Source organism: Monodon monoceros, unplaced genomic scaffold (genome assembly GCF_005190385.1).
Source record: "Monodon monoceros isolate NGI ecotype Baffin Bay Population unplaced genomic scaffold, NGI_Narwhal_1 Super_Scaffold_6, whole genome shotgun sequence".
Lineage (NCBI taxonomy): Eukaryota > Metazoa > Chordata > Mammalia > Artiodactyla > Monodontidae > Monodon > Monodon monoceros.
Window position 1 is genome coordinate 1,382,637 of NW_021703783.1, and position 26,970 is coordinate 1,409,606.

At 50.1% G+C, this 26,970-nt stretch overlaps 1 protein-coding gene across 3 annotated transcripts in view; it reads left to right on the forward strand.

Moving 5' to 3' along the window:
* Positions 1–25,616, forward strand: part of DCP1B (decapping mRNA 1B) — a 50,597-nt gene extending 24,981 nt beyond the window's left edge. Inside the window, exons 4-10 of one of the 3 annotated variants that reach the window (XR_003791081.1) lie at positions 11,139–11,205; positions 13,274–13,415; positions 18,608–18,736; positions 20,444–21,121; positions 23,105–23,353; positions 23,724–24,040; positions 25,420–25,613. Coding sequence is in view for 1 of the 3 variants with exons in the window: in XM_029205095.1 (XP_029060928.1) it covers positions 11,139–11,205; positions 13,274–13,415; positions 18,608–18,736; positions 20,444–21,121; positions 23,105–23,353; positions 25,420–25,485 (1,331 nt within the window). In the remaining 2 variants the exon portion in view is untranslated. Of the gene's footprint in view, positions 1–11,138; positions 11,206–13,273; positions 13,416–18,607; positions 18,737–20,443; positions 21,122–21,284; positions 21,425–23,104; positions 23,354–23,723; positions 24,041–25,419 lie in introns of those variants that run through there. The other 2 variants (XR_003791082.1, XM_029205095.1) reach the window with 2 other exon arrangements.
* The last annotated feature ends 1,354 nt before the right edge of the window (positions 25,617–26,970 follow it).

Below are 26,970 nucleotides of genomic sequence, written 5' to 3' on the forward strand. Positions count from 1 at the left end.
GGCTGTTATAAGTAGAGCCGCTATGAACATTTATTTTAAAAAGCTGGTAATAAAATGTAAAATAGATAGCTAGCGGGAAGCAACCACATAGCACAGGGAGATCAGCTCGGTGCTTTGTGACCACCTAGAGGGGTGGAATAGGGAGGGTGGGAGGGAGACGCAAGAGGGAGGGGACATGGGGATGTATGTATATGTATAGCTGATTTACTTTGTTATACTCCAACAAAGATGTTAAAAAAAAAAAGCTGGTAATAACCCAAATGTCCATATTAAGTAAATGGATAAACAAATTTGGTAGATTCAGACAGTGGAATACTACTTAGCAATAAAAAGGAATGAGCTCCTGATATATTCAACAACACGAATCTCAAAAACATGCTAAGCAAAAGAAGCCGTTCACCAAAAACGTATATACCGTTTGATCCCATTTCTGTGAAGTCTAAGAACACGCAAAACTAATCTATCCTGATAGAAGTCAGAAAATGGTTGTCTCTGCTGGAGTTGGTGGTAGAAATGGTGCAGGTGTTGACTGAAAAAGGGTGATGAAAATATTTTATATCTTGTTTTGGGTGGTTGGTTATGTGAGAGTTTATTGTCAGAGCTCATTGAACATAATGCTTTAAGTTCTGTTAAATATTAATATATTTAAATATATTATTTAAGCAATAGTATATAAAGTACTTCTCAGTTTTGAAACGTAGGCATAATTGAGCCTTATAAAAGAAGACGTTAAGGAAATCAGTACTCAAGTATAATTTGTTACTCTCTTCTTTATCCTGGCGTTTCTTAACTACTCTTTCATCTAACCCTGATCTCCTAAGTTGATGAGATGTGATGCTAACTTTTCTCACGTTTGTATCTTGCTTCCTCAAATTAAAATACAACAACCTTAATAAAACACATCTTCAGGACTTTAAACCAACATGATACCAAAGCCTATCCTGTAACTTGACTTCAGCTGAAAGTTTTAAGTAATCTGAGGTGATGGGAATGGTTTATTTTGCATTTCTAGTTTTCAGATTGTTAGAAAGACCCTGCCCCCTTTCCTCTGGCCTGGGACATCTGCTTTCTCCACGTGTTTCTGAGAGGAAAGGTTTCCTTTTGCTGCAAATATGAAAACCTATACAACTTAATCTTTTCCTGAGTAGAAGGATTTAACTTTCCACTTCTTTCTTGAGTCAATTTTTTTTTAAAGTCAATTTTCCTTTCCTTAGTCTACAGTCCTTTCCCTAGAACAATATGTTTAGGAAACAATAAGATTTAAAATATAATCATAGGTCTCTTCTTGATGGCTCTTTCAGAACATATTAGGGGGTGTATGCTTTAATTTCTTCCAGAGTTCCAGTCGAAATGTACCTATACGTGCCCATAAAAAATAATAGCAGTGAGGAAGTCAACTTCGCAAACAAAGAGGTCATAACTTGGAAGCAGCATTGCTCATTAAGAATGCATTTTGTGAAACGTTTGCTCTTGCATTATGCTACCATTAATGAGTTGGTTATTGATGACCTAGACTATGCAGAAAGCAGTGGCATGAGTAATAGATTACAGGCCCCTTGTGGGTAGAGACCACATCTTACATTTTATTTGTATTCTGTGGTACCAAATAAACACAGAAAATGAACAGATCTGCATAAGAAACAGATAGGTGCCATGTATTTAAAGTAATTCCCAACTCATTTATGTATTAATTCTGGAGTTGTTATATATGTACATAGGTCTCATGTTTTTGTCCAGCTTTGAAGACGTTCTGCTTGGGGTGATCGAGAAAGAGCCACAAAGTTGCCCAGCTTTCCCAAAACTCTTCCCTGTCCCCGAGTTCATGATAGAGACTGAAACAAAAATGCCACCTCAAGCTCCTGGCGCCGTGGCCGAAGCTGAGCGCGTGGCCAAGGACGTGCAGGGTTCCCTGTGCCGTCACCCTCTCCTTGGCTTCAGGCCGCCGGGAGGAGTAAAAGCTCTTCCAGTCCAACAAATTCTAAGACCTTGAGACTTTATCCTCTGTTATCTTAACTTTGGAATGAGTTCAAGCAATTATTACAAAAGCAATTTGAAAGGTTAAAGTGTCCCCTGTGTAAATTTATTACTAAGGAAATGAAAGCCAAGTTATCTGCCCACAGATAATTGTGAGTTTATTTTTCTATTTCGAGATATTTGCTGGTATGTTGATAGCCTCAAACAGCCATTCTTAACCTTTTGGGGTCACAGACCCCTTTGAGAATCTGATAAGCCTCCTGCCTGCCTGCCCCCCTTCCCCACTCCCTCAAATATGTCTTGTGCTCCCACTGTGTGCCAGGCATTGTTTTGGGGGGGCTATGCATTGTACCACCGCACCTCCAAAAAGTCTGTCTGCACATGTGCACACCATTTCACATACGATTTTAGGGCTTGTAGATTGAACTCCTGAAGCCCTCCTAGAGTCCAAAAATATCTTAAAAGTAATTGTATGGCTAAAAATACTTGACACTCTTACTAGACAGAATCTTAGTATTTGCAGGGATAACAACGGAGTGTCCTTCCGTTCAGGACCTGCCCAGGGAGACAAGATCCTTTAACTCCTTTAGATCACATGGGTGTGGGGTAGGAGACAAGGAATTTCACATTTCACTCCAATCAGAATAGGTGACCTGCGCCGGATCAGCAGGCTGGTTCCTGTGTGTGAAAGCGGCGGCTAGGGGCGGCCTTCAAGGACGCTCTACCACCTCAGCCTGTGCTTCTTAGAAAGAAGGAATTTTCAAATTATACTGTGGTCACTGAATCTGTGTCTGTAAGCCTCCATTGCCATTCTAACTGAAAAATTGACCTATTTTCTGCAAACCATTGCTCAGGAGCTGATGTGTTTTCATATGTGATAAAGGACTGCACATCTGCGGGGACATGAGTGATGACACCTGTCACTCTGACCTTAAACCCAGAACTGCTTTTTTGTTCTCTCATCGGCGTTCAGCTCATGCTGAAAGGAAGAGATCTAAACTCTAAAGGAGACTGTTTCTCTAAAGAACTGGCATTCTGGCAATTCAAGAAGGCTCTGAAAAGCCTCACGGAAAGCAGACTCTCACTCTGGGTGTTTGGTTTTCTGTGTGTTGCGTTGTGATACCTGACAGCTCCTTGGAGCACACACGCCATCGGGCCCACAGTGCTGCCCTCACCCTGGCCGCCCAGACCACACGGACTTCACACGTCATCCTTTAGGGTTAGCGGACTCACTGCAGATGGGACCTTCACACACATTTAACGGGGAAAAGCTGTCATCTTGGAACTTATTAAACTTAGCGATCTGGCATGCATAGATGAGGAGGACCATGTGACAGCATCACATAAGGTGGCGTGCAGACACGATGTGAGAGTGAAATTAAGGAGAGGTCACTTTTATTTTACTCTGAACAATAGAGACTTAATGTGCTCGACTTTACGGAGGAAACATCTGCATAGTGATGCTATTTGGATTCAATGCACTTCATTTGTGGCTTGGAGACGACTGTATTCTACCATTTGCTTTTGAGAGCCCAGCTTGACGTGCTGGAAGTCTAAATCTTGGCAGAGAAAAACTGGATTCCAAACATTTTCTGAAATGCTTAACAAGTGAAGCATCTTTTAGTTTCCCTAACACAGTGCCCTGCGTGTGGCTACATTGAGTGTTCGTGTCTGTTCTCTTAGAGTCTATTTTTTATGTTACTGATTTTTGTCCAGAAATCACTTAGTAGTTTCAGATAATCGATTTAAAACTATTGGGTTATTACTTCTTAACCCACAGAAAGACAAATTAGAATTTTTTCATGTTCTTATGGGTTTTGGAGAAAGAAAACAATTTTAGGCAAGAACTGGCATTAGGATTATCCTCTATTCAGCCTTAGAGCTCTAATTTAATAGTAGAACCAAACCATGATTCAACTATTTATAACAGAAAGGCCTTTGGGAAAAGTGGGGTCTGCTACTTCCACAATTATAGATTAAGGTTGAAATGGAAAAAGTACAGAAACTCTGGCTCCCTTTCTCCCAATCACAAAGTAGCATTAGGGTCCCTTTTGCTAAACCACCGCCGTGTAAAATCTTAGAAATTTTTCAGTGATCATGTATTTTTATAGTTAGTGTACTTCAGCAAAGCTATTCCTGTAATTGTAAACACTTGATTAAATAATCTGATTCAAATATGAGGAAGTCTGTTTTTCACTGGAACAAGTTTTTGACCTATAGAAACACTCTGTTTTATGTTTACCTTAAACATATATTTCTCAGAAACTACAATTCTCTGAGACAAGACTTATTTTGCTGTATTGAGATTCACTCCAGGTAACACATTTTCAGTGTGTTGCTGGGATAACTGACATTACATATCAGTCTTATGTCTTTAAGGTAATTTAGGTCCTTGTATATGGAAGTTTCAGAGTAGTATCATCAGACATGACTGGAACATGAATGTGTGTTTTCTGCCAGATCAAAGTACTGTTACTCATACTCTGAAGAGAAACGCGTGTGGTTTTTGCAGATTAATTGCATTCTTTGAGCTCTTAGCTGCTCGTGCCTGACAGGTAGTCCATCAGGAAGACCGGTCTATGGTGGCACTGTTATAATAATAAACACACAGAAAATGGGAACATCAGTGCCCACGCAGTGCTGGATCAATAGAATATACAGTCCTAGGGAGCTGATGACAAAATCCCATCGACATAACTTATGCCTAAGATTATCAGATGTTTGAAGAAAAATAAATTCTGAGTGAGATCAGGAGAATAAAAGGGATGATGTGAGGAAACCCTGTGCTGTGAGCCGCGGGTAAGTTGTAGTCGGTCCCTGGGGAGGACCTAGCACATCTAGACTGCGACGTTTAGTTAAGCCAGAATAGTGGCAACCATCATGTAAGATGGTACAAGATCTTGACGTCTTGGATTCCAGCTCAGCTCAGCAAATACCTGTTGAATGTGTCACATGCTGGTCATTATGCATTCAAGTCCCGCCCTCCAGGAGCTCAGGTCTAGTGGGGGAGCAGTTCGGCAAACACTTAATTATGACATATGCTTTTTTTTTTTTTTTTTTTTAAGTCCAAGGATGTGTGAAAAACTATGGGAGCAAAGAAACACTTGAGACTGTTTCCCCCTAGAGGAGTCTTGAAGGACAAGGACTCAGGGCGGGAAGACACCTTAGGAGCCCACGCTTGTTATTTGACTCCTGGGAGATTTGGGGATTAACCAGCAAGATATGGACAAATGAAAATATAAGTTTAAATGGCCAACAAAACAGAATCAGTTGTTCCTTTTTTTTTTTTTTTTTTTTTGCGGTACGTGGGCCTCTCACCATTGTGGCCTCTCCCCTTGCGGAGCACAGGCTCCGGACGCGCAGGCTCAGCGGCCATGGCTCACGGGCCCAGCCACTCCGCAGCACATGGGATCTTCCCAGACCCTGGCACGAACCCGTGTCCCCTGCAACGGCGTTGTTCCTATTTATTTTTATTATTACCTGCGACTTTTTCTGCTTCCTAAATTTTTAAATGTTTATTCACTCTGTTAAATCTCCGAGACTAAAGCAACTTTCCTCTGAAATAAATAAAATTAGGGAGTTAGTATATAATGGAGAAGATCCCACGTGACCTTTCATGAACCTGAGGGCAGTAGCAGACTTTAAGATTTCCATTTTGGGAGGATAAAGTCCTCTGTGGAGACTTGAAAGGTCTAGTGACATAACATGCATTTGTTAGAAATGAAATCTTTTTTGAAAGATAAATCCATCTTTTTCTTTGGAGATAATAAATACTCATGTATAGTTGGAGATTAATATTAATTTGATACAAATTAGTGCAATGCTCTAGTACAGAGACTGCTTCTGTTGTCATTGTTTATGACATTAACTTTGTAAGGAAGTTAATTTATTTAGGAAGAGGGAGGCTGTTCTTACTTCACAGTATTTGTTTAGGTTTTCTGCTGTTTCCCCCAAAATGTTCATGAGTATTAGTCACGCATAAAAGAGAAGCTGCTTCCCATCTGCTGTGAACCTTCCAGTATTTGGAGATCATGGGACCACTGATTTGTGAGGTGCAGTTAAACTATGTCACATGAAAAGAACCAGACCAGGGGCCAAAGATAACAGTGCTATGTAGACACTCGGGGGCCAGCGAAGGTTTTGTTTTACAAGATCGTGTCCGTGTTTGGTCAGTGAAGCTGAGGCAGAAGGTGAATGAAAGAACGTTACTTTAAAGGCATTAAAGAACATGCCGGAGGAATGCATTTTTAGTGCAAAGTGTTCCGAACGGGGTAGAAGTACCGGGTCAGCCCAGAGCAAACAAGTGCAGCCTGTTTCCCTCCCAGCTGTGGATGCCAAAGCTGGCCTCGCATCCCCTGCCCTCAGATACCGCGCTTCTCGCATGCCCTTCCTCCTTCCTCCCTCCCTCCCTTCCGTCCTTCCTTGGGACCTTTTGAGAGTTCACATGAACCTTAGGTTAAACAAGATGGATTCACATCTCTTATAACCAAGCCTACAAATCATTCAGACCTGAAAATTGTTTTCATACTTTATGTATTTCGTTTGTAAGGCAGGGGGAGGGGCGTATTTTATGGAAACAGATTGAACCAGGAAACATGACTGTGGCCATGAGAGAGAGACCACCCTCCTCACTAGTGAAGAAAGTGTTTGAACCCCACAGCTGCGCCTAACCTCCAGCTCTGACATTTCATGCCTTTCACTTTCTAATCGCTTAACTATCTTGCGATCTTTCGGTAGGACAGTAGCTGTGTGTGTGTGCTCACAACCAAATGCCAGTCACCTGGCACCATCCGTGGGGTTGAGCTACAAAAACCAGGACGGGGTCAACGGTACAAGGAATTCTGTATCCGAGCAAAGTCTCAAAAACAAGTGTCTGCACCAAACACATGATCAGGTGTTCTTGGCCCTTCCACTGGGATTATTATTCCACTCATTCGAGAAAGACTTCGTGAAAAGAACGGGGTCTGAAGGAATTTGGAGATTTTTGGCTTATCCTTAAGTGCCCAGAAGAGGTTTGTGTAATTTACACTGCCAGGTTTCCATGGCTTTCCTAGTGAAAAGAGAGAACTTAAATGCCTTCTTTGCTGCCTACTGACTAAAAAAAATATATTTCCTATCCTTCTGAGAGAAATTACTGAGATTATTTTTAAAGAGAGTGAGGGCGGGGTGGGTTGGGGAGCGGGGAGGAGAGCATTACCGAGTCAGACACCCTTATCCTGCCTACGTAACTTCAGCTACACAGTTATGTCTTATCTGCTTGCTAACTGTATGGCGATAGGCCTTGTATTTTAAAGTTGCACAAATAGTAGCATGAGTATCGTTAAAAGATTGCAAGCCGGGGCTTCCCTGGTGGCGCAGTGGTTAAGAATCCACCTGCCAATGCAGAGGACACGGGTTCAAGCCCTGGTCCGGGAAGATCCCACATGCTGCGGAACAACTAAGCCCGCGTGCCACAAGTACTGAGCCTGTGCTCTAGAGCCCGCGAGCCATGACTACGGCACCCGTGTGCTGCAACTACTGAAGCCTGCACACGTAGAGTCCGTGCTCTGCAACCAGGGAAGCCACCGCAATGAGAAGCCCGCGCACCTCAACGAAGCGTAGTCCCCGCTCGCCGCAACTAGAGAAAGCCTGTGCACAGCAACGAAGACCCAACGCAGCCAAAAATAAATAAATAAAATAATTTTTTTAAAAAAATTATAGTAATTAAAAAAAAAGATTGCAAGCCACCTTCATGATTTGGAGTTGAAAGTTATTTGAAGTCAAATATGGAACAAATGACAAATGTCTTAAAAGAAGAGATTTATAGAAATATTTGTTAAAACATAAACTAGAGAGGTAAATCCCCAGAGAGCTTCCAGAATGAACTCATGCACCATGCTAACGAGAGTCAGAGGTTTCCCAATGAAGGTGCATCAAGGACATTTGCCGTTCCCTCTGTGACCCTCTCAACTAGCCTCTTAAAATTTGATCAACTTTGGACTTTGCTGCTAGAGACATTAAAAAAGCAGAAACTATTTGTATCAGATACCATCAGCTTGCTCTCTCTCGTGTCTGTGGTACCTACAATATTCAGACATGAAATCTAACATGGAAATTTGCTTTCCTTATCTTTCTTGCAGAATTAAGAGGAAAATAGAAGATGTTAATAGATGGTGTTTTAACAGATATGATCAGGCGATGGTATATTGCCTGTTGCCTCAAACATTGCTTTTTTCAACCCCAGATCTCCAAAGCATGACGTAAACCTGGACAGGGCAATTTTAGGCAGAATTTCACAGCTCTGCTATTGAAGTCCTGTGTTCATCAACAGGAAGAAGATCGCCCCCAAACGTGTTCTTAGCGTGGGGAGTCTCATGTGGGCATCATTAGGCGGTTCAGGGTCTTCCTATTCTTTGCTCCACTGTGGGGTTTCTTACCTCCAAGAGTGATGTAGGAACAGCTGAGCTGAGCCTCACACACCACAGTGCCCTTAAAGCCCACCTGGACCTCGGCGGGGCGGCTGGGCAGTGGCCGGTACCCAGGCGTGGTGGGTGGGAGGAAGGCTCGCAGCATGGTGGGTCCCAGAGCACTCAGAGCACCTCTGCTGGTCCCGTCTCGGCGCCCCGCGAGGCTGTGCCTCGTGTCAGGTGACGGCGATCACTCCAAGTTTGAGAATGCCAGAACCACACCACCTTCCCCGGTCCTTTTCAACCTGGCCGTCTTCTTTCTTCCCTGCGGTGCCTGCTGCCCACCCAGGCCGGCCTCGCCCCGTGGCCGCCCAGGAGAACTGGGGGTGAGACGTGAGGGCTGTGTCCGCCCGTCGGCTCCTCACCTCCCTGACGGTGACAGGCTCTGGTTTGCATGGGCCACCACCAGCTGCTCCAGTGCCCCTTGCTCAGGACAGAAATAGGCTTGTCCCGGCTGGAAACGTGCGCCTGAGAGGCGGGAGCTGCGGTGGAATGTGGCTCTCTCTGTGAAACTATTTTAAGGAGAAAAAGTTAGGCCGAGTTCTACTCGTTATCTTGCTTTGCTCTCAGGAGCCAGGACTGTTGGTAAATCTGTTTCTCCTCCTTGACTATTTAAACTGTACATTCAAACTGCATATTAACTGGGGTGAAAAGAACTGTTTCAAAATGACCCCATTTTAATCTTAAAGTCACGTTGCTTTAGAGATAAATGGTCAGGTCCTAAGGAAATCTCCACAGTGTCTCCGTGAGGCTTCAGACCCAGCCTTCCCTTCCTCCCCTTCAACATCTGAAAGATGTGTTCACAGCATCTTCCCCCTCCGTCTGCATTTCAGTTTTCTCGTAGTAATAACATCGTCAAACCGCTTTTCTATTTCTATCAACAGTTTCCTTGGCATCCAGTCCTTATGAGAACCTAGTTCCTTATGTCAAATGCCACAAATGTGTAACATCCCCCAAAAATGGCACCCAAAATATTTCTACTTATATGTTCTACTGAAGAGACACAAATGGCTGTTCTTCCCCTGCTACTGGGCTTCGAATTTCTTAGTTGTGTGTTTCTCTCCCCTGTTACCTCTTTCCTGCTTTGATAGTTTTGGGAAGTTCCATCTCCAAGGAAAGGAAGTTTTCACTCTAACCAAAGAATAGAGCAGGATTCTGGTTTTGTAACAAGGATTAAAGCCTCCAAAACATACAACGTCTTCGGATATTTTAGTCGCTGAATGTCGGTGATCCGATCCACTCTCGCTCAGGGGAGCACAGAGCAGGTGGGTCGGCGTGTGGGAAGCTGTTGGGGCAGCTGGTGCTGGGGATTAGGGTTGATGGACCGGGAACGGCCTGGAATCAAGTTCTCAGAGACTCGCTTAATGATCTTGAGATGAAAGAATTTCTTTTTGATATTAAGGCTCTCAGCGCATAGGCTTTAGAACTCAGACGTTCTTTTTTCCAGAGTATCCATGTATCAAAGAGGAGCATGTGTGTGTATTTCTAAGAGGACACAATGGTTCCGTCAAGAAAAAGCTGCCCCCCCCCCCCCCGCACACGCAGGTAAGATAAGGATTCCTGGTGCACGAATCACACAAGAAGTTGACGCCATTGCCCCCTTTAGGCAAGTTGATAGTTCAAAGTTATAGGGTCCTTTTAAAGACATATGCTTAACACAGTACTAAAGCGACATCTCCGGTACCCTTTGATTTCTGAATCTTGACTAACAAGAAACAGAAACGCCCACCGAGTCATTGGTCAGGTGAGTGGGGGGAAAAGTTGTCAAAAGATCACAGCTGTTTTAACGGCCAAATTGTATTCATATAATTAAATATTTTGTAAGTTTAAATTTTTAAAATAATTTCTTTTAAAAATACGTTGGTTTTCATCGCCCTACCATAACGTGACAGCTATTTCAGTGAAGTGTTTTTTAACATGTATATATAGTTAGTGTATTATTTATATGACTAATGCCACCAGATCCTCAACTAGATATTTATAAATGTATTTTGGACCTGTTTAGCCTTTGCTATAAAAGTGACCTAGACAGGCACATAGTAAGGTATATCATTTGTTTGAAAATTGTTAAATGAATCAATGGCAGCTACATTATACCACAGTGCTCTTTCACTACGAAATCATTCGGTCAGAGCTGCACCTCATCTTTCAACAGTTGTAAATATTACGTGCAGACACTTTGAAGTCAGAGATGGTTGACTGAGTTTTGTTTTTCCTGCACTGTGTCCTCACTTAGGGCTTTCAAAGCCGATCTTTCAGTTACTAACACCTTCCTGGGAGAAGGGGGAGGGACGGAGGCTTCCAGGCCTAATCTGTGCTTCAGGTTTCCCATACTTAACAAAGAAGACGGAGCGTGTGTGAGCGTGTGCCGGGCCTGCGGCGGCAGTGATGTTTCAGGGCTGGAGCTTAGAGTCGAGGCTCGTTTTCAGTCTGTTCATCCATTTAAGAGGCATTCGCCGCGTGCCTGTTGTGTTCAGGTGCTGTATTTTTAAGGACAACATACTTCAGTGTGTGTCTGTGTGCACGCGCGTGTGTGTGTGCACATGCGTGTGTTCTCTGTGGGCCTAAAAAGCCCCAGTGCGAGGTTTTCAAGCTTGAACTCCAATGACTGGTTTCATTTATTCAAGAAGTATGTATTTCCCTCAAGATGGAAAGTGAATTTCTTTGCATTTTGTAGTTTTGAAGATGCTCATGGTTGGTTTGATGTGTTTTTTTCAGTGTCCATTTATGGAATTTGGTTTTACGACAAGGAAGAATGCCAAAGAATTGCAGAGCTTATGAAAAAGTAAGTGCTGCGGGCTGAGTATTTGTCAGGACCTGGTGCTTTGTATTTCTAAGTGTACGTAGCTACACTGTAATCTAAACAGAGCACGTCTCTGACAGCAGTCCTTTTCGCCGTGGTTAGGAACACATTCACTATTACTTAATAAATGAAAAATAAACATACATGACAGTGTTTTACATTTCCACCAGGTAAGATTTATTATGTAGAAGGGTTCCCCTCATTTTTTCCTGCACGTGTGCAGAATCTATAATATGAATTTTTCCAGATGGCAGTTCACCTTAATATTATCCTCCTTTGTAAATTAGCAGCTTTTTCCCTTGAAAAGGTATCAGTATATCTCAGTGAAGAGAACATTCAGAGCCCTTCTAAAAGGCTGTCCCAGATCCTCTGGGGTGCCCACATCCTTCCTGCCCTGAAATCTGCCCGTGGGGCTCAGACCTCCCTCCCTTCTGACCCTGCGAGGGCTTCGGAGAGTCTGTATTTTCAGTTCCTTTGGGAGTATCTGAGCTAATACTGATTTAGTGATCAGTAGACAGCCCCTCTCTCTGTCTCTCTCTCGTTACTAGTCTCTTTTTTCGTTAATCTCACGAGGCCTTGTGATTCACCCCAGTCTGCACTGGGGGAAACTGAAATGACTGTGCCTGTCCCGCTCTCGCTGCCCTGAGGACCCCGAGAGGAGGCCCGGGTCAGCGCGCCGTCTCCTCTGGGATCCGTCAACCCCTTTCACGGGTTCTTGAGCCCCAGGCCTGCTCACTGGGACGCAGTTATTTCCCTGCACTTATGCAGATGGTTTAGAGCCTCAGAAGGAAATGAGTTTCCTGCACGTGCAGGAAACTGACCCACCTGACCCAGGACTGGACTCGGCCGAACACAGGGTCTGCCTGCCGCCAGCGCGGATTCGACAGAGCAGCTCCGTCTGCAGAAGAACCATTTTTCAATTTTAAATCCCGGGTCAAGGAACTGGCTAAAGAGTGACCCCAGAATATGGAATGTGGGGGGACTGTTTATAAATAGGATTGATTTCCGAGAAGCCCATTTTGGGTAACTGCAGGTGGGGATTAGGCTGTGTTCAAACTGGTATTTACCACCATAACAGCGAGTTCCTAGAGCACCCATGTTACTGTAAACTGTGCAATGGATGGTGATAGCAGGATCTCATGCAGAGTAAACAACACCCTGTTGCCCAGCCAAGAGGCCACGTAAAGACTGTCAGATTCCCCGGTGATTCCTTCACAGCTGGAGCTGGGAACTGGTCGTTGGTGAGCAACAAGACGCCGACGTGTGTGGATTCCCTGCCTGTCCTCACTTAGAACTGAACCTCTCACCGAGCCCTCAGGTCTCCTTCCCCGTAAACGTCACGGCAATTATGAAGGAGCGTGGGCTGCGGCCAGAGCCCACGCAGCGGGCAGTATTCCCCTCAGCCACGCTGTAGCACGGAGGAGCGACCTGGCCTCCCTCTGTGTTGTTTTCAGGAAAGCAGAAGGCGCTGCTCACTGCTGTGTTTTCGTACCTTCTCCTGGGGTGGAACCTTCACTGTGTTTCTAAACCACAGGATTCGAGGGGCTGGAATCAGCCGCGCTTTGCCTTCAAGGCCCTTTGGAACCAGGGGCAGACGCCCGATTTGCCATGCGGTTTGCCCAGGGCTTGAGAACCCTAAATTGGGTTTCCTCAGCAACACACAAGTCCTTTCTACTGCTCTCAGTGAGGAGTTGGCAAACTTTTTCTGAGAAAGACCAGTAGTGAATACTTTCGGCCTTGCAAGGCCGACCGGTCTCCATCCCAGCTGCTCAGCCCTGCCCTGGCTGTGTGACAGCTGCCACAGGCCATGCGTCATTAACTTTATGTACAAAACAGGCCCGGGCGGGGGTGGCCCTCCCCACTCTGGAGGTGTCCGTGTGGTCGGTGTACTCGGGACCTCAACTCCCATTTTTCTTCTTTCAGTTCCAGCAGTCTTACTTCTAACGTGATTATAACAAGATAAAAACAACTGGGTGAGAACTGCATGGTTTCAAAAACCGGTTGTGTTGAGTTGGCTTTTCTGGTGTGGATTTCCCTTCCTTTTTTCTAGCCTCACTCAGTACGAACAGTTGAAAGCACACCACGGAGCGGGGGCGGCAGTGGGAGCGTCCCCTGTGGGCCTCGGCTCGGGAGAGCGCAAGGAGGTGGACATCTTACGGATGCTCACCAAGGCCAGAGACGAGTACACGAAGGTGAGTCTTGTCTCCCTGCAATGCGTACTTAAACTCCACGGTGGGGACCTGCGCCCTGAGACGGACTTGGTGCCGTTCCTCCCGTCAAACAAAAGTGCAGGAGAAATACAATCTTTATCGGCTTTTAGTAGGCTGAACACTGTTTGCTTTTAAGTGGATTCAAAGGCAGCCCGGGAAATCAGTAACCTGCGTATATACAAATAGCCTCCAATAAGAAGACCCCATTGACAGTAGCAACAAATTAATATAAAATTCTTCGGGATAAAATTAACAAGAAATGAGCACAACCTGTGTGGAATAATCATGGCTATCCTTGGTGGTACTAGGGCACTAGCAGTAGGAAGGACATCCTACTTCCTCTGAAAATCGGCAGTCGGTGGAAAGAATTAAGCATTTATCCTGCCTGGTCAGGGGCACTGGATAATCCAGGTTGATGCGGGAAAGGCCTTCTCCACCACAGAGCTCCAGCTGTTAAATGTGGACGGAATGACAGAGCCTAAAGCCCTGGTGGAGTAACTGAGTCAGGCACGGACCATCAGTAACGTTCGTGCTGTGAGAAAGGCGGACGGAAACCTGACCACGGGCGGGTCGGGCGGCCGCGCACAGCGGCCGAACGTCAAGTACGCGGCACGCCTGGAAGTGCTCCTGCCAGAAGAGATGATCCTGAACCTAAGTCTTGAGCGCTAACAGAGAATGACAGGGGAGGGGAACAGGGCAGGTAGAAAACAAGTTAAATGACACCAGGAAGCAGTCAGAAAGGCCGTGTGCGGCGTGGGTTCCTCGGGGACAGCCTGCCAGGCTTCTGCACATGCCCTGGAGGCGGGGCCAGAGGCCACACTACTGGAGACAGACACCCCCGCGGGCGTCTCTGGGCGCGTACCGAAGGTGGTCAGCGCTGCCCGCCCAAGGGCTTGTTGAACAAATGTGAACAAAGCGCGATTTCGCCCGCCCGCCCTGTCACGGCCCCGACCCAGTTGCTTTCTCCCCAGCCTCGGCCAGTAACAGCAAGGTCTGGATCTGCTTTTTATTTTGTTTGATTCTTCAACAGCCGTGAAAAAATGTCCCAGCGACTTAGTTATACTTTCCTAACTGTACTATGTCAGGCACAGCGAAGATTCATCTTAAAGGCGCCATTTTTGCCCTCGAGGAACTTAGGTTCTGTGACGACGGCAATAACCCTGGCCAGTATAGATAAGAAATGCAAACGCTGAAGAAAAATTATTTTCTTTCTTCTCCCTCCCTCCTCCCAACACACAGACACAGACGCAAACACACATACTGTATTGTTTCTATTTTATGATGTTTTGACTTGTTGAAAGTCTAGCTGGGGAGAGACTGTCCCTCCCCAACCAGCCAATTCTCCGAGATACCAGAGGCCTAGCCAGGAGGGTGCCTGTGACCCGGAGACCCAGCCCTGTCTGCCCGCCTACCCCGGGGCGAGAGTCCTCCGCCCTCGTCGTATCAGGGCCACTCCTGTCATCTGGAGCCCCCGAAATGATTCAAACACGCCCGTCCTGAAGTGCAGAGACCCCGGCAAAGCCTGCAGCCTTAGCTCTGCCCTTGCTCCAGCTTCCCGCCCGCCCGTCACGAGGCACCCTCTGCAACAGGGGGCCCTGCGGGGCTGCTGAGCCTGTCTCCAGGCCCGGGGGTGGGAGCGGGTGATGCACCGCTCCCTGAGCCTCTGAACGCAGAGCTCACGCACACTCAGAAGTACCGGTGCCATCACTTCGTACTGTACCCACGACTCGCAGTGTTTCTCTATTCTGTTTGCCCTTCAGAACGTACATCTCCTTCGAGGCCCAGGAAAAATGCCACTTCTTACGTGGAGTTTCCCCAGATCTCTTCATTCAGATTGATTGTCCCTTCCACTGCACTCACCAGTGTGTTACCCTTTAGAATGTATTTTGTTCTTCCTCATTTGTTACACTCACAGCAGCCTCTCCCGCTGTGCATAAACTTGTTGAGGTCGAAACAACGTTCTATCCGGCTGTGACAGTGTTGACACGAAGGGAAGACAGAGGTCTAATCTGTGTGCAGACTCTGTTTTTCTGTAAGCTCAAATACATGTCATATGCATAATGTTCATTGCTCCAACTGTGCGATAAATAACAGAAGAAGCTCTTCCTTCTGCCGTCACAGGCCAGGTGACGCCACATCACGTCCAGAAGTGCCTGCACGGTCCTGTGAGCCCTGGTCCACATCCTTCTCGGTTTCTCACCGCCCAGAGTGTAAACCCCGGGCCCCTCCGAGTGCCCTGCCACACGGTCTCGGGTGACCCTTCCAGCCTCACTGCCTTGGGCTCCCGCTGCCCCTGCAGACGCTGGGAACTCCTCCCAAACAGAGTGACAGTGTTGCTTCCTGAAAGTGCCTTCCCGCCTCTCCGCAGGCTGGCCCTCTCCTCCCTTACGTACCTGGCGACAGGTGACGTCTCTGAAGGCCTACTTCCCGTGTTCCTTGTCCCTCGTGTGGTTTCTGATCTGCCCATCGGGTGTATTTGCCCCCGAGGAGTCCCCTTGTGCGAGGAAGCCCTGCTTTATCCTTGTCTTATGCTGTGTCATCTGCTCTCCCAACACATACGGACACGCCAGACAGTGTGGGGAACAGGAGTGGGCCGGGCCCCAGGTGCAGGAAAGGGACATGGAAACACAGTCTTTCCTCAGGATTCTTGCCGCGAGGAAGTGGATTTCCTGCTAGCGGAGGTTTTCAAGAAGAGACAGAATGATGAATACCAGGCGTGTTGCAGAAGGACCTCACTGGTCTGGATGCGTGTTAACCTGAATGACCTCTGAGGGCCTCTCCAACTCTAAACCGTGTAAATGTGTGAAAATCCCAAAAAGTAAGAGGAGGAAGCATTTGGAGCTGGAGGAAGGTGATACGGATAAAGTGAAACCTGGTGACACAACTTTTGACGCAAAGTTAATAAAGTAATTTAAAAACCTTGTTTTGGCCGGTACTTTATGTTTTCTCTCCGAAGAAACAACTTCCTGTGGATCTGCTGTGAAGTAGCAGTGCTGTGACTTGGAGCTTCCTCCTCCCGGTTAGGCTCGGGGCTGGGGTGCAGGTGAGCGGGGGCAGCAGCCGGGCCAGAGCGGTCCTGGGCCACGGGGCTACGTGCTGAGCCTTCAGAAGTGGACTGTTTTGAAGAATACGTTTATACATGTGTAACTGAATCACTGCTGTACACCTAAAGCTAACACAACATTGCAAGTCAACGATACTGCAGAAAGAAAAAGAAAAGAAAAGAATAAGTGGACTGTTTTGTATTTAAGATGATTTTGTGTTCTGTGGCCTAAGGCAAGAATGAATAGTTGTCCTCTAGCTATGGTTCTGACTTACGAAATTAAAGAAATTACTGTCTTTTGATGTTCACTGAGAAAATTCAAGCCTATAAGAAAGAAAACAAAACTACCCATAATCCTACCACTCAAAGATGTCTGCTTTTAGCACTTCTAGTGTATTTTCCCCCCGACTCTTCTCCCCTCGTGGACACGTGTGTTTGTGTGATAACACGGGCTCATGTGACATTGTTGTTAAGGCCGCGGGCACTCTCAAGAACCCATTATACTTTCTCCAACTCTGCTCCCCTCGTGGACACGTGTGTGTGTGATAACACGGGCTCATGTGATGTTGTTGTTAAGGCCTCGGGTACTCTCAAGAACCCATTATACTTTCTCCAACCCTGCATGTTTTTCCAAGTAGCTTAAAGTGTTTGGGTCGAGAGAGGCATAGAAACTTAGACAAGTGGAAAACGAGCTGCAGACTGTCGAGATCAGTGGTGTCTCGTTCTGGGCACTTTCTACGTGACAGTGAAGCCTCATTGGTAGGTCGCCCGTCCTAGTGACACGGAAAGCAGCTTCTGGCCATCTTCCTCGGGGGTAGCTGTCTGCGGCCCACACGAGCGGGTACACAGTGAAGCAGTCTGCAACCCAGGGTCCCTGCACACAGGCAGGGCCACTCGCGGAAGTGAGCCAAGCGGCCACTTTCTCGGTAAAGGCTTTTCACGCCAACATTTTATCAGTGACTGTACGAGGCTACACTCTTGTTCTGCATTGGTGATCCACATCTTGGAATCCAGGCCAGTGGGTCCTGCAGCCGTCATTCACCTAAGAATTAGAAATGATATTTTATGACTCATAAAGTGATTTCACGTGCCATTCAATACTAGTGCCAAATATACAAAGTATTGGCAGAAAATAATTAGTCCTTTGTGCAGTTAACTTTACAAGCCTAAGTGAGCGTGGTAGTAAATGGCCCCAGGCGCCTACATCCTTGAGTAGAAAATACAGCCAATAGCCATAAAGCACACCGGGAACCGTGGGACCCCAGGGACAAGGTTGCATTGGCAGCCACTCCACCTCCAGATGGTGAGGTGTGTCCTGGCCCGAGGGCGCAACTGTGCAGCTGAAACTAACAATGCCACGGAGTCCACAGTGCAGAAGGCCATGTTCTACAGTGAGTTTTATTTGGTGTTTCAACAAGGGAAACCCAGACATCACTGCTGTGCCCTCTCTGTTACGAATGCCACTGTGTGAGTGATCGCATGCTTGGTTAGATTAATGTGTGATAATGACTCAGGGTTTGAAACGATGAGGCTTGTCTCTCGTCTCTTTCTCTGTGAAATTCTAATTTGTAGCAAGCGGCTCCAAACACTGGGATTTGAATTACTCTGTCTGTGCAAAAAGCCATTTGTTAAATAAAAATGATGTTAGTAATTCTTAAATCAGCGGTTTGGGTCGGCTTGACGTTTTGGTTTGTCGACTAAAAAGGGCTGGTTGCTGTGAAGACGCAGTGCTGCAGCCTTCAGTCAACTGCCAGGCGCGCGCAGAACCCTCCCGCGGCCCAGACGAGGCGCCGAGGGGGCGCTTCCTCCACCGTTTATCCCCGAAGGGCAAGCGGGAGACTGCGGCTGCTTCCCGGCGACCCGCCGCCTTTCAGGCATCCAGGCGTCTCAGGGCCTCCAGGTCCTGCAGGCCTAGGCACGGAATTGCACAAACTAAGAAAAATTCGACCTGAATTTGACTTATACTCAAATGTAGCTTATATCAGAGGAGAGTAAGGGATTTTCCTTTGTACATGGAGATCTATTTTTTTTTAAGTACCAACTAGATAAAATAAAGAGCAAGAAGATGCGTTCTTTTTAAAAGATTAAAGCTTCTTCTACACCAAAAATGAGGTTCTTTTTTCCATTTCAGTGTAAAGCCTGTCCTGAGCCCAAACAGATCAGCAGCTCGTCCGCCATCTACGACAACCCCAATCTCATCAAGCCGATTCCAGTGAAGCCCAGTGGGAGCCGGCAGCAGCGCGGCCCTCGGCCCGGCCAGGTGCACAGCCCTCTGCTCTCCGCCCGGGCCTCTGTGGGGCTCCTGAGGGACTTGGCCCGGAGTACGGTCAAGGCGGGGCCGATGCTCTGCAGGTGCCCTAAGGTCAATCCAGGAAAGAGAGATTCCAAAGTAGAGATTTTGTCATTGTTAATAATTTACTCTTCCTAGAAAGGGGTTGCAGTTTTTCCTTTTGGCATTTCCCTGACTCTGTGCTAATCCCTTGTGGACTTGAACTCCTTAGAGGATAATGTATTCTAAAATGACAGCAACCTAATATCATGTCAGAGCTGACGGGACCGTTACACGTCGGGCTGTATTCTTCCGGGGTGGAAAGCTGGTGTCCCACGGCCCCTGAGGGAGCCACAGCCCACGCGCCCCCGTGGTGCCAGGTCCGGGGCCAGGCGCTGTGTGTGTATATGGGATTCCTGGTCTAAGGACTGGTGTCAAATCCCCCTTTAGACCTCATGGCTTGTCATTGTTTTTGCACCTAAGATATAAGCATGACAGCAGTTTCTGCGTGAGCGTATGTATTTTTCAGAAGAGTCCAGCGTCAGCAGAATCGCTGATCTGCAGGTCCCACCACTGAGTGCGGCTGCTTCCAGTTCTCAAGGTTATTCCTCACTAAAGGTTTTTTTTTAAAGGGAATTGGTTTAAATCAATTTCAAAAAAATGAACATGGGGCTTCCCTGGTGGCGCAGTGGTTGAGAGTCCGCCTGCCGATGCAGGGGACGCGGGTTCGTGCCCCGGACCGGGAAGATCCCACATGCCGCGGAGCGGCTGGGCCCGTGAGCCATGGCCGCTGGGCCTGCGCGTCCCGAGCCTGTGCTCCACAACGGGCGAGGCCACAACAGTGAGAGGCCCGCGTACAGCAAAAAAAAAAAAAAAAAAAAAATGAACATGGACACCAAAAACATAAAGACTGGCTAATGCAAGTCTTATATTGAGTTTTGTAAAAAATAAGTCTTTTCTAATTGTCTTTTAGCTTCTGTTATAAGTTTGCTTTTCATGGACATTTTTTATTTTAAGAGAGAAACCGGAATATGTTGACTTTAGGAGAATCTCATGTTTGCTTAGCCCAGCAAGACAGAAAGCAGCAGGGAAATGCCATATGACACCGGGCGGGAAGGAAGCGGGTCGGTTACAAGCCAGGGCGGCGCAGGGGGGTCAGGGATCGTGGTGTCACGCATCTGACGGGTTGTTACCGCTACCGTTACGTAGTTGGAAGGATCAAGTTAGACTAAATGACTGAGGTTTCTTTCCAGCCCTCCATTTCTATAATTCTGTGGAATGCTACCAGGAATTCTGAAACGCTCACGTTTCTGCGAATCCTCAGTGTCTTCCTGTGCTTTGCAGGGATAGACGGGCTTCCTGTTGAAGAGATCGTTTGCCTTTCAGTGCCTGTAGCTTTGTGCCACAGAGGTCCCCAGTGAACCCCGGGCCCAGCAGGGATCGTGTGTCTGTTCATCCATCAGCAGATACTGATCACGGAACAGCCGTCCTGGGGGTGGGAGGGAGAAGGCTGTGAAAATTTTTGGCGTTAAAAAGGAGGCCCCAAATGTGTGGGGTTTGTTATCACTAAGCTTCTTCACCCTTTCTAATTGACTCTGTAAATAGAAGAAATCATCGGGGAGGTAAGTTATGTTTCACTGCCCCCCATATAACCAAATTACATGTGGCCCCATTTTCAGACGTGGTTATTTGTTCCAGACCTTAGACCCTGAACCCCAACACCTGTCCTTGACGGCTCTCTTCAGGAAGCTGGACAAAGCTACGTGTCACGAACCCGCGGGGCCTCCAAAGACCCTCCACCAGCAGCAGCAAGAGAAGCTTCCGATTCGGCAGGGGGTCGTCCGCTCCCTGTCCTACGAGGAACCCCGGAGATGCTCGCCCCCGGTCGAGAAGCAGCTCTGTCCCGCCATTCAGAAGCTCCTGGTCGGGAGCGCGGACCTGCAGCCGCTGGCAGAGCTGCCCGAGAGCCGGCCCTGTAGAGACGCCGCGCGGCCAGGGTCTCCCCGCGGCCCCGAGGTCTCCCGCCGCGTGCACGGTGCCCCCAGGACTCAGAACCCGCCGGACCAGCTCCAGAGCATCCCTGGGGCGCCGGCACCAGACGCCTCGGCCGAGACGTCGGGGCCCCGGGCACTCCCGAGGCCAGCGCCCCCCGGCCCTGGGCCCGGCCGTCAGCCCCTGGGGCCCAGCGAGGTCTCCCCGCGGGAGCTGCTGTGGAAGCTCCAGGCGGTGCAACAGGAGCGGCAGTTGCCGGCGCCCGGCCGCCCAGCCCTGGCGGCCAAGTTCCCCGTGGCCACCCCGAGCGCTGGAGCACGGAACCCCCTGGAGTCCTGGAGGGACCAGACCCCCAGCGCGGAGCAGCAGGCTCCCCTCCTTCAGGTAGGCGGCTGCCGGCCGGGAGGTGCTGCCAGGGCGCGGGGATGCGGGCTCGGCCCCGTCTGGTCTGCGCATCGCGTCCCGCCTTCGCCTCCTGCCTGGAAGGGAATCTGGCTTTGGCCCAGCAATCTGGGAGCTCCTCCCTTCAGAGGCTTCATTCCTACAGTTAAACCTTCGTGCGACGAGGTTTGACGTGACCGTGGGAAAAACCCAAATCTTTGACCTCGGAAACCTAGGGTCTGAAATCATTTGAAATCATTCCGGGGATGCCAGACACCTGACCTCGTCTGGTGATTTCGGTCCACAGTAAGTCATCGTGCGTTCATTATCCAGGCCGCGCTTACAAGCGCTGACTGCGTGCCCCGCCCCTGCCGCACGTGGTCCGTGCAGCCGAGGAGCTGCGTGCCCCGCCCCTGCGGACGCCGCAGCCCGTGGGCGCTTGAGGCCCGCAGAGAAGCAGGCCACCGACCCCGGAAGGTGCAGCCTCCTTGTCTGTCTGAGCAGGCGTAGCTTAATGAGGGTCCGGAGAGGCAGAAGGCTCTCTCCCGGCCCGCAACATACACACCGGTTGCCAGGGAGGGGAAGTGTTGTGATTCTTAGAAATGTTCTGTCCCCCCAGGGAAGATGGTTCTCTATGGTCACTAATAACTTAGAACCGTGAGAAAACCGAAAGCTTTTCCATTTCTTCACTGCCTGTGGGTAACATCCGGAGATCTGACGGATTTTTTTTTTCCATTTGGATTGGTACAAATTCACTGAAAATGCATTGGGTTTAAAAATTAGGAAGTTCTCCCTATTTCTGACGTTGGTCCTTCTGTCGTGTTTCGGCAAGTAGCTTACGACAGTGCCTCAGAAATCTCTCACTTTTTGGAACAGAGACCATCGGTGTGGAGCACAGTCTTCACGTATGTAAGACTGTGCGTTGGAGTGTTCTTGCCTGTTACTGATGAAAATCTCAGATCTGAGTTCCTGCCGCTCTGGAGACATGGCTGTTCCCCACCCTCATCCCCACTTCACTGTCACAGTGCCCCCCTTCTTCTGCTTTTGCCCCTGCGGATTTAGATTGGACCCTAGGAAATCGGGGCTAATCATTGGCCATCTGCCTCTGCAGGCAGGTCCCCTTCCAGTGCTCGCGGGGTGCAGGGCCGCGGTGCCCCTCTGACTGCCCACGAAGCCACCGCCCCTCGCGACGGCGCGCAGGGACAGTTAAGCCGGCCACCCGCCTCCTCCAGGCTGCTCTGTGCCCAAGACGACGCCCAGGGGGCTTCTGAAGTCACAGCAGCTCCTCGTGGCTGGCCCTGTGCCTGTTCTCATGAGCCCCTGGGCTTCGGGGGGCTAACGGTAGCGCTCTTCCCTCTCACCTGAGCTGGGGACAAGTGGGAGGTGGCTGTAAGCATCAGGTGGGTCAGATGTCGCCTGCACAACTGGAAACACTCTTGGGACCCCTGGTTTTAGGCCTGCTGGCCAAGAGAGGCGGACAGACCCGCCCAGACAAACGGGCCACCTGCACGCCTGCAGGAGTGGCCCCAGGGCTGCCCCCGAGACCCGAGCACGGAGAGTCAGGAGGTGGGGTGGACGGTGATCCCACCGCCTGCCCGCCCCGCCGCACCAGGCGAGGGGGCAGGCGGCCGCCGGTGGGTCCCCTACGGCGGAAACTTGGGGCCACAGCCGGGAGGGACGCAGATGGACAGCCCCGGCGGAAAGGCTGGGGTCCTGGCGTGTGTCCCCAGGCGATGACAGGAAGCCGGAGAAAGGAGGTGCTGCTCAGAGCGCGAGCTTTGCCTGCCGTGGGGAGCATAGTCAGGACAGCAGGCGCCGGCCGCCAGTGCCCAGGAGGGAGGAGCGTGCAGATGGAGGCTGGCCTCCCGTCGCCCTCGGCCCTGGATGGTTAACACTGAACCCGCTGTGTCCTCTGCGTTCTCTGCACCCGCCCCGTGCGCGAGCCGCCCTCACCCACCAGCCTGTCGGCCCGTTTCCCACCTGCAGGTCCTCTCGCCCCGGCGCGCCCCGCCCGCCGCGGGCCCATCTCCGCTCATGTCGCCACTGGTGTTCGCGCAGCCCCCCTGGGCCCCACCGCCAGAGAGGGGCAGCGGGCTCTTGCCCCCGGGAAGCCAGGACCCGGCGGCCACCCCCAGCGGCTCCCTCCTGCCCCTGCGGACGCCGGAGCCCCCCAGAACGCCGGGCAGTGCCCTGACCAAACCGCAGCTCCAGGAGGCCCTGCTGCACCTCATCCAGGTAGGAGGACGCCGCCTCCCTCCTCGTAGGCCTTTCCCAGCGGCCTGCTGCCCTGCTGGTGCCTGTGCCCGCCTCCTGCTCCCCAAGGGCAGCAGCTCACCCCGAGACCAGCGCTTCTGGGTGCGTTTCAGACACTCAGCGTGGCTCTGGACGTTGTGACTTGGAGGGCTAAGTCCTCAAGTGCCATCCGGCAGAAGAGGAGGAGGTGAAGCCGCCCCTGGGAGGGTCCCGGGTCTGTGGGGCCGTCGGGAGCCAGAGGGCAGTGGAGGGGAGGGCTGCCCTGAGCCCGCGGCAGCGCCCAGGCCGCTACTCGGGGAGGATGCAGCTGGGGCGGCAGGAATGGCTGTGATGACCACGGCATGTTTTATAGATGACCTTGAAACCTGCCAGTGAGGACAGGCTGGGATGGCTTCCTCGTGCCCCTATGAAGTAATAAGGGCGATGACACTTGTACAGAGCTCCGGGCCGGGCACGGTGTTAGACACCAGGACGCCGAGGCTGAGGGACTGGCCTGAGGTCACCAGCCAGTAAAGAGCAGAGCTGGGGCTGCAGCCTGGCTGCCGTGCCCCTTCCCACTGCACGACGGGGCCGGGAGATGGCGGAGCCCACCCCGAACGCGAGACAGGCCTTGCAAAGTGCAGTGCGCTCACCCAGACGGACCGCAGACACCCCAGCTCACGTACTGAGGTATCTTTTTCGCAGACAGTCCGTAAGGTTTTTGCTTGAGTGTCAGGCGACCTTGAGAGCGGCCAGCACTTTTGCTCGTCTCATCCTACTCAAAAAGACAGTAGTCGCCGTTGGTCAGAATGTTTCTTTAAAGGTAACGTATTTTAGAGAGAAGGAATGGAATGGGGACAGAAATCAGCATCTGAGTGTGAAAGCAGGGTAGCAATCTGCTAAAGACAGACGAGAAGTGACCGCACCTGACTAATTCATAAATGAGGGTCTTTTCCACCTTTTCTAGAAGCCATTCATGAAAAGTTCTTGAGGACTTAGGTAGGGCATCTGTAAGCTCCTTTTCTGTGAGCAATAAACAAAAAACTTGAATGTAAAAAGTTCCACATTTTTTCTGGCTTATTCCATTTAATAACACTGTTCCAAAGATCTCTGTGCAGTAGTGGGGACCCCTAAAGTCTGGAGCAGCCCCTGGACCTTGCTCGTGAGAGACCAGACGTCCATTCCCTCCACCCGGCCTGCGTTTCACGTTCCCCGCGCTTTAGACGGCATCTTCCCCATGAGCTGCTGGGAGTCACTCAGGCATTCGGCTTTGCTCTCTGCCTGCTGTTAGGACACAGGCTCGTGCTCAGAGACTTTGCAGGAAAGCCAGGGTAGCCTGGCTCCAGGCCAAGCGGGAGTGTGAAACGCGGGTGAATTGCCAGGGCGATAAAGGACGGGGGTGGGAGGGAGCCGCGTCTCCAGCATCAGAGACAGAGAAAACCGCCGATGGAACCGTGGTTCCCTCGGCCCCGAGAGTGGCAGCAGGGGCCCAGAGCCCGCAGTCTCACTGCTGCCGGCTTGCCAAGGCCAGAGCTCTCCGTAGCTAACGCGGGTGGTGCAGTGGGGTGGAGATGCACTGGCTCTGGCAGGGTACCAGCCAAGCACGTTGCCAGGGAAGTCTTAACTTACGCCCAACAACGAAGGCACCCCTTGTGGGCGACTCGGGGACCTCTCAGAGCCACCAGTGATCCCCCCAGCCAGGCTCAGAGGACTGAGCTGGGTTACGTCCTCCCCGTGCAGCCTCCCGGGGGCCCCAGGTCTCTCCACACAGGAGGCCAGGCTTCTCGGGAGCCGGCCCGCTCCGCGCTGCCCCGAGGCTGGTGCCCGCCTGAGCTGCAGGCCACGAGCACCTGCCATGTCCCGGGCTGGCCACCGAGGACCAGCAGCTGACCCTTCTGGCCTGGCCTGCAGCCCCACTGACTGTTCAGCTTAAAAACTAGCCGCGTGGGCACGCACAGGTGGGGAGGAGCATCTTAGGATCAAGGTGCCTGTTCAGCCCCGAGACAGAAGGCCTCTCGTTTCTGCCGGCCAAGTCACATCCCCTGGGGCCTTTGATTTGTGTTTTCCAGAATGACGACAACTTCTTAAATATAATCTACGAAGCTTATCTCTTCAGCGTGAAAAAGACTCTGTGAAAGCAAAACATTTCAAGACTGATCTCCAGGGCCTTCCGGCTTGAGGTTCTTTCAGGTCACAGGTTGTTTCCCTAAATGTTTCTGCCTTTTTTTAAAGTATGTCTTATATGAAATAAAATGCTTCAGGCTTTTTTCAGTCACGCAGTTTTTTCATTACATTCTTCAATGCACCTGGTACCAAGAATTGAGTGGGTAGGAAAAGTCCTTTGCTCATATCACACGGTAAATACCCAGCTTAAATGATTTTTTCTTACATGTACTGGGCCATTTCTAGATGAGTTCTCTCTCTGTGGGAAGGGGTGCTCTGGGAACGTGGTTTCTTTCTTATTAGCAGCCCCGGTTATTTCTGGAACTCGGAGAACGTGCCGACCGCCAGGTGGCGGTGTCAGCCCGTGACCACTGACGCGCCTCGCCAGCCTCTTCCAGACAAAGTAAACCTTTCCTTTGTAAACATCCGTTGGGCCTTCGAAGGGAAACGATCTCTAAAGGTACTTCTCGCCAGTTTCCAGGGGGGAGTTGTTTAGGGGTCCACAGATGGCCCAGATTTCCAGCAACACCGCGTCTGGTCCGCTCCTTCCGGCAGAAGCCTGCCTGCTTCCGAAGGAACGTTTCACCATTTTCAGCAAAACGTGCTGAGACGAAGGTCAGAGAAGACTTTAAGGCCGGTCCTTAAGCCTCTGTGGGGAGGCAGTGGAGTGCGGGCAGGACAGCGAGGATTCTTGAGGTCGTGGAGCGCACTGACGATTCGTGTTCACAGAGAGGAGGGCCTGCTCTCCCCCCAGCCCTCCCCCGGGTTGAGTCGGCCCCGGAATTGGTCCCTGCTGCGCACTGGAGATAAAGTGAGCTTTGTGTTTCTATAGCCCTGTTTATTCTTGGACCATAAAAGGATCTCTAGAGGCCCACACAGGAGCTGGGCCTCGTTCTCCTTTTAGGGGTCACAAAGGAGGCAGGGAAGGAGGTTTCCTCACAGCTTCTGATGCCCAGAGGTGAACTGGAAGCTCAGACCTGGGGTAGGCGCATGACCAGGCAAGGGAGCGCCTCCCCTCCGCCCGCCCGCAGAAGGGCGCCTTCCCTTCGAGGAGGGCCCGGCCCACCTTGCCGGGGCCGCCGTTCCCTCCTGAGTCAGGAAGGGACGCCTCCCTCTGCTTCTCCATCTCCTGTAGCGCCTAACGCCCTGACAGACCACAGAATCCCTGAAGCTCTTCATCGCGTGTGCAGCGTTTCAGGGCTCTTACGGGGAGTGTGGGGCAAGGGGAGACACACGGCCCTGTTGCCCTGCATTGGTGACGCTCACCTCGGCGGCACACACTCAAACTGGAGCAAACTCCACCGTCTCCCAGACCGCGGGCGACCTTTAAAACCCGCGGGCACGTCTTCGATCTGAATTACACGTTTAGGGTGGCTTCTCCAGCCGGGGAGAAATGAATCCCGCTGAAAATTCTTCTCATATATTTGTGGTAGCAAGTGGCTAATTCCTGAAATATG